Raw genomic sequence first — 6,946 nt, 5'->3', positions numbered from 1 at the left:
GCTCCCTTCTTGCAGAAGGGAGGGGGAAACATACATTTATTCATGCCAGTCTGTTGCACGAAGGCTTTTTGGCTTCCTACCTTGCAACAAAATAATTGCACAAACTCCTTAGTGCCGATTCCGCCCACAGAGAGTCCTGGAGCCAGACTCTTTTTTGCTTTGCATTGTAGGAAAGGGACTAAGTGATAGAGACTATGTCGCTTTCCTGAGCTCCTGAGAGAGCGCTCGTGAACTGGAACCAACTGCTTCAGGGGAAGAAAAAAAAAAAAAAAAAAAAAAAGACTTGCCTGGGAGGCGGCGAGAAACTTGCACTGGAAGCTTCAGCAACCAGCATTCAAGAAACTCCTCTCCACTTTAGCACGGTCTCCAGACTCAGAGCCGAGAGACAGAGCAAACTGCGGCGCGGTGAGAGAGAGAGAAAGCGAGAGCCAGAGGAGAGGGAGGGAGAGACTCTCCAGCCTGGGAACTATAACTCCTCTGCAAGAGGCAGACTACTCCTTCCCCGCATCTTTGGGAGACTTTTCTCTCTTCGCCCAACGCCGCCCCGGCGAGGAGTGGAGGGGCCCGCACGGCCGCCGCGCGCGTTCTCCCGCTCGGCGTGTGCTTGGCCCGGGGAGCCGGGAGGGCCCGGCGATCGCGCCGCGGCCGCCGCGAGGGTGTGAGCGCGCGTGGGCGCCCGCGGAGCCGGGGCCATGGTGCAGCAAACCAACAACGCCGAGAACACGGAAGCGCTGCTGGCGGGCGAGAGCTCGGACTCGGGCGCCGGCCTCGAGCTGGGCATCGCCTCCTCCCCCACGCCCGGCTCCACCGCCTCCACGGGCGGCAAGGCCGACGACCCGAGCTGGTGCAAGACGCCGAGCGGGCACATCAAGCGACCCATGAACGCCTTCATGGTGTGGTCGCAGATCGAGCGGCGCAAGATCATGGAGCAGTCGCCCGACATGCACAACGCCGAGATCTCCAAGCGGCTGGGCAAACGCTGGAAGCTGCTCAAAGACAGCGACAAGATCCCTTTCATTCGGGAGGCGGAGCGGCTGCGCCTCAAGCACATGGCTGACTACCCCGACTACAAGTACCGGCCCAGGAAGAAGGTGAAGTCCGGCAACGCCAACTCCAGCGCCTCGGCCGCCGCCTCCTCCAAGCCGGGGGAGAAGGGAGACAAGGTCGGTGGCGGGGGCGGCCACGGGGGCGGCGGCGGCGGCGGCGGGAGCGGCAACGCGGGGGGAGGAGGCGGCGGCGCGAGCGGCGGCGGCGCCAACTCCAAACCCGCGCAGAAAAAGAGCTGCGGCTCCAAAGTGGCGGGCGGCGCGGGCGGCGGGGTCAGCAAGCCGCACGCCAAGCTCATCCTGGCGGGCGGCGGCGGCGGGAAGGCGGCGGCCGCGGGCGCCTCCTCCTCCTTCGCGGCCGAGCAGGCGGGGGCCGCTGCCCTGCTGCCCCTGGGCGCCGCCGCGGCCGCCGCCGACCACCACTCGCTGTACAAGGCGCGGACTCCCAGCGCGGCCGCCTCGGCCTCCGCGGCCGCCTCTGCCGCGCCGGGCCTGGCGGCCCCGGGCAAGCACCTAGCCGACAAGAAGGTGAAGCGCATCTACCTGTTCGGAGGCCTGGGCGCGTCCTCGTCGCCCGCGGGCGGCGTGGGCGCGGGTGCCGACCCCAGCGACCCCCTGGGCCTGTACGAGGAGGGGGGCGCGGGCTGCTCGCCCGACGGGCCGAGCCTGAGCGGCCGCAGCAGCGCCGCGTCGTCGCCGGCCGCCGGCCGCTCGCCCGCCGACCACCGCAGCTACGCCAGCCTGCGCGCCGCCTCGCCCGCCCCGTCCAGCGCGCCGTCGCACGCGTCCTCGTCGGCCTCGTCCCACTCGTCGTCGTCCTCGTCGTCGGGCTCCTCGTCCTCCGACGACGAGTTCGAAGACGACCTGCTCGACCTGAACCCCAGCTCAAACTTTGAGAGCATGTCCCTGGGCAGCTTCAGCTCGTCGTCGGCGCTGGACCGGGACCTGGATTTTAACTTCGAGCCCGGCTCCGGCTCGCACTTCGAGTTCCCGGACTACTGCACGCCCGAGGTGAGCGAGATGATCTCGGGAGACTGGCTGGAGTCCAGCATCTCCAACCTGGTCTTCACCTACTGAGAGGGGGGCGCGCGCGCGCGGGCCGGGAGCAGAGGGCCGGGTTGGGGGGTGGGGGTGGGGGAGAGGAAAACAAAGAGAGAGCGAGAGCGAGAGAAGTGGACAGAGGAAGAGTTGGAAGAGAAAAGGGAAAATTGAAAAAAAAAAAAAAAAAGGAAAAGATTAAAAAAAAAAAAAAGCGAGCAGGGCCGGCTTGGGCCGCGTCGCGGTCGCGGGAGAAAGCGCGGCGGCGTTTTGGGGACCCGCGCTCCCATCCCCCAGCTGCCCGGCCGCGGGGACGCGGAGGAGGCGGCGGGGAGACGGGGTGGGGGGGGGCGACCTTTTATTGTTCTTGATGTTGTTGTTGATGGCAAAAAAGCTACTTGGGAGTTTCCTCCCCTTTGCCCGAAGAGACACCCCCACACACACACCCCACTTCCAACGAGCTTCCGGACTTGTCTGCTGCTCCCCCAGCAAGAAGCCGACTTGATAGTTTTTTCTAGAGACTGAAGGAATCTCGTCCCTGTCTCATCGCCCCCTTGCTGTTTTTGCTTTATTTTATCTCATTTCTTGATCGAGAGAGGAGGGGGAAAAAACAACAACAAAAAAAAGAAAAAGAAAAAAGAAAGCAAAGAAAAGAAAGAAACCCAACGCGCCCCCGGGGATTTAGTTCTCAGCACCCCCGCCACCCCCCTCCCCCTGAAGAAGACAGAAGGCTCCGGGCGTGGAATTGGACCGAAGGCTGATCTTTTGGGGGGTCGCGCAGGCTCGAGACGCGCCGGGACTGAGAGACTCCACGCTGGCAGATTCCCGTTTTGCTGGGTTTTGCCTCCTTTTTTACTTTTTTTCCCTTTCTTTCTTCTTTCCTTCCTTCCTTCCTTTTTTTTTTTTTTCCTTGCCCCCTCCCGCAGCCGGAGGAGGAGGTGATGCGGAGAGCCCGGTGGGGAGCCCGGCGAGGGGCGCGGGTCGGGACGCGGGGGTAGGGGGCTGCGGAGGAACTGGGACGGGTGTGCACGCTAGGGGAGCAGGTGGCGCATCCCGGCGGCCCCCGCCCCGCGCATCCCCGCAATCAGAGAGGTGAGACTGGGCGGCCCGCGGGCGTGCAGGAGCGCGGACTGTTTGATGTGGTACCGGGGGGCCGTGGAGGGGCGAGTGGTTTCGGGCGGGGGGAAAAAAAAGAGGTTTTTTTCTTCTCTTAATCGGAATCGTGATGGTGTTGGATTATTTCACTGGTGGGGTTAATATAGCATGTTATCCTGTCTATCTTTTAAAGATTTCTGTATAAGACTGTTGAGCAGTTTTTAAAATAGTGTAGGATAATATAAAAAGCAGATAGATGGCGCTATGTTTGATTCCTACAACAAAATTATCACCAGCTTTTTTTCATTCTTAACTCTTTAAAGGATTCAAACGCAACTCAAATCTGTGCTGGACTTTAAGAAAGAAAGAAAGAAAACCACAATTCAGGACCAAATTTTTTCTCAGTGTGTATGTGTTTATTCCTTATAGGTGTAAATGAGAAGACGTGTTTTTTTCCCTCACCGATGCTTCATCCTCGTATTTTTTTTTTTCCTTGTAAATGTAATCAGATGCCATTTTATATGTGGACGTATTTATACTGGCCAAACATTTTTCTTTTCTTATTTTGTCCCTTTTTTACTTTAACCTCTTCGTTTGCTTTCTTTTTTTTACTTCCTTTCTTCCTTCCTTTTTTTTTTCTTTTGTTTTTGTTGGATTTTTTGGTTTTTGGTTTGTTTTTTTTTGTTTTTTGTTTTTTTGGTAGTTTGTTGTTACCCACGCCATTTTACGTCTCCTTCACTGAAGGGCTAGAGTTTTAACTTTTAATTTTTTATATTTAAATGTAGACTTTTGACACTTTTAAAAAACAAAAAAAGACAAGAGAGATGAAAACGTTTGATTATTTTCTCAGTGTATTTTTGTAAAAAATATATAAAGGGGGTGTTAATCGGTGTAAATCGCTGTTTGGATTTCCTGATTTTATAATAGGGCGGCTGGTTAATATCTCACACAGTTTAAAGAATCAGCCCCTAATTTCTCCATGTTTACACTTCAATCTGCAGGCTTCTTAAAGTGACAGTATCCCTTATCCTGCCACCAGTGTCCACCCTTTGACCCCAGTCTTATAAAAAAGGGGGGGGGGGGAGAATTAGCCAAACACTGTACGCTTTTCAGAAAAAGCAAAATTTTTTAAATAAAAACTGTTCTGTCCAGAGGCTTTAAAACTGGTGCATTTACAGCAAAAAGGGATCCTGTAGCTTTAACTTGTAAACCACATCTTTTTTGCACTTTTTTTATAAGCAAAAACGTGCCGTTTAAACCACTGGATCTATCTAAATGCCGATTTGAGTTCGCGACACTATGTACTGCGTTTTTCATTCTTGTATTTGACTATTTAATCCTTTCTACTTGTCGCTAAATATAATTGTTTTAGTCTTATGGCATGATGATAGCATATGTGTTCAGGTTTATAGCTGTTGTGTTTAAAGATTGAAAAAAGTGGAAAACATCTTTGTACATTTAAGTCTGTATTATAATAAGCAAAAAGATTGTGTGTATGTATGTTTAATATAACATGACAGGCACTAGGACGTCTGCCTTTTTGAGGCAGTTCCGTTAAGGGTTTTTGTTTTTAAACTTTTTTTTGCCATCCATCCTGTGCAATATGCCGTGTAGAATATTTGTCTTAAAATTCAAGGCCACAAAAACAATGTTTTGGGGGAAAAAGAAAGAAAAAAATCATGCCAGCTAATCATGTCAAGTTCACTGCCTGTCAGATTGTTGATATATACCTTCTGTAAATAACTTTTTTTGAGAAGGAAATAAAATCAGCTGGAACTGAACCCTAAATCTCGACTTTTGTCATTATTATTAGACCCAAAGCCTCTAAGATTGGGAGGGCCACCATCTGCCTTAGCTGTGAAACAAGTAAGTTCTCCCAGGACTGCCTGTTCAATGCGATCTTACTGGGGAATAAGAAGTTCCTCTTGGCCAGATTTGGCAGGCCCTGACCGTGAAATGACGGCGTCCGCTGAATACGTGTCAACTCTGCACGCTTTCTAGGAATTTTCTGATTTTTACATTTAAATAAATGCCGTTTGTCTTGAAATTTTAAAAGGAGGGGGAAGGGCGATGTGGACAGAATCCTTTACAGACAAAAACTGGCCGGCTGCTCTTTTCTTTTTTTTTTTTTTTTTTTTCTCTAAGCCTTCTGTTCCTAAAGCTGCTTTATTCCGTGACTTACCCCCAGCTCGCTAACCATCCAGCAGTGGCTAGAATTGTTTTCCACAGATTAAGAACACACGAGCCTGTTAAATGATCGCCCTGTTGTGGAGGAGGAAGCCATCAGTGATTTTGAAATGGAAAGGTATCCATTTTTTGCCTAGAAGCAGAAAGGTTCGTGTGGTGCTAAAAAGTCTCCATTTTGTGCCATGCCCATTTTGTGGGTTATTAATGTAAGTGAAATGCAACAATAGAGATGAACTGGAGAAGTTGGCTTCCTGAAGGCCGAAGGGAAACCCAACCCCCACTCTGGATCTGTGAATAGCACGCTTTCACCTAGTGGAGATTTATACTTTTTATATGGTCTGGTACAGCAGTATTACTGAGACCTGTATGCAGGGGGGGTGGGGGGGTGGGGGAGAAAACAGGCCCATTAGTGCTGGCTTGGAAGCTGCATCTTGCTAAGTAGCACTATTTCCTGTTTACTTTGAGAGTTAACTATTGCCATTAACTAACAAAACCTGTCCTTACTTCCAAACCGTTGGTTGATTAAAAATGTGTGCTGTGTGTGTTTTCTAGTTTTCTAGCCCTGGAGAGGTGGAGTTAATACGCAGACATGTTTGGAAGTAACCCTTTCAGCCATCAGGATGGCTTGTACGTAAAGCAATATCCTTCATCCTAGAAGAAGAGGTTTTTGGAGGCGAGTCCAAAACGTGCACATTTTGTTGTTCAGTGAAAAGCAGGCAATCTCTACCTCCAAAATAGTGTAACTGTTGTGTTTCAATATAATTTCACCTTTTCAAGATGATTATAGATACTGGTTTCCATTTTTTTTTTTTTTTGCATTTTTCCAATAGAGTTGTTTTCGTTGCATTTGTATACTGAAACTGTGAGGTCTCATTTTTTTTAAAGAAGACCTTAAAACCATATGGCATCTTAAGTCTCTTCAAAAACCTTTGCAGGAGGAGGGGGAGCTCCTTTTATAAAGTGCTTAAATTTAATTTTTGTTCATTGTAGTTATGATGATTGTTTAGTTTTTTCAGATCCAAAGTATCAAAACCTTGACATAAATGAAGCCTATATGAGGCACTTTTTTTATATTTTATTTTGTAGGGTTCTCCTAGAACTATATATTTTTCCTGTATTTTCCATGTGAGGGCATATGCTTTAAATGTTTTCTTTAAGAATTTTGGTAATGTTCCTTTAAAAATGAAAGCTTAAGTGTGTGTCCTTCTTAGCAGGTGATAGAATAAGGTGTAAGAAACATTTTTGTACTTTAAGCAGTTTTCATTCGTAAGGATACTAACGTGTTGGATGGTACAAGGCATAAAAAACCTGAGAAACCAAACAGTTTAGTATGGCTTTTTCTTTCAGAGAATTTGGATCAACAGAAAGGAATAAATTTCAGATTTTCTTTTAAGACTATCAAACTATTTTTCTTTAAAGACAGTGCTGCGGGGGAGGCGGGGGGCCTAGGCAGCTCAGTCAGTTGAGCTTCTGACTTCTGCGCTCAGGTCGTGATCTCGTGTTTTGTGGGTTCGAGCCCCACATCGGGCTGTGTGCTGACAGCTCGGAGCCTGGAGCCTCCTTCGGATTCTGGGTCTCCC

General features: G+C 50.1%; 1 protein-coding gene across 1 annotated transcript; it reads left to right on the top strand.

The window, feature by feature from the left end:
• Nucleotides 1-559: 559 nt before the first annotated feature.
• SOX4 (SRY-box transcription factor 4) lies at nt 560-4,967 on the top strand. Its single transcript, XM_058732855.1, has one exon. It carries the CDS (start codon nt 693-695, stop codon nt 2,121-2,123), a length of 1,431 nt encoding a protein of 476 aa, XP_058588838.1. The 5' UTR covers nt 560-692; the 3' UTR covers nt 2,124-4,967.
• Nucleotides 4,968-6,946: the final 1,979 nt, after the last annotated feature.

This window comes from Neofelis nebulosa, chromosome 6 (assembly GCF_028018385.1).
Source record: "Neofelis nebulosa isolate mNeoNeb1 chromosome 6, mNeoNeb1.pri, whole genome shotgun sequence".
NCBI classification, from domain to species: domain Eukaryota; kingdom Metazoa; phylum Chordata; class Mammalia; order Carnivora; family Felidae; genus Neofelis; species Neofelis nebulosa.
The sequence above is the reverse complement of the archived record's forward strand: the minus strand, read 5'-3'. Positions and strand labels throughout refer to the sequence as shown.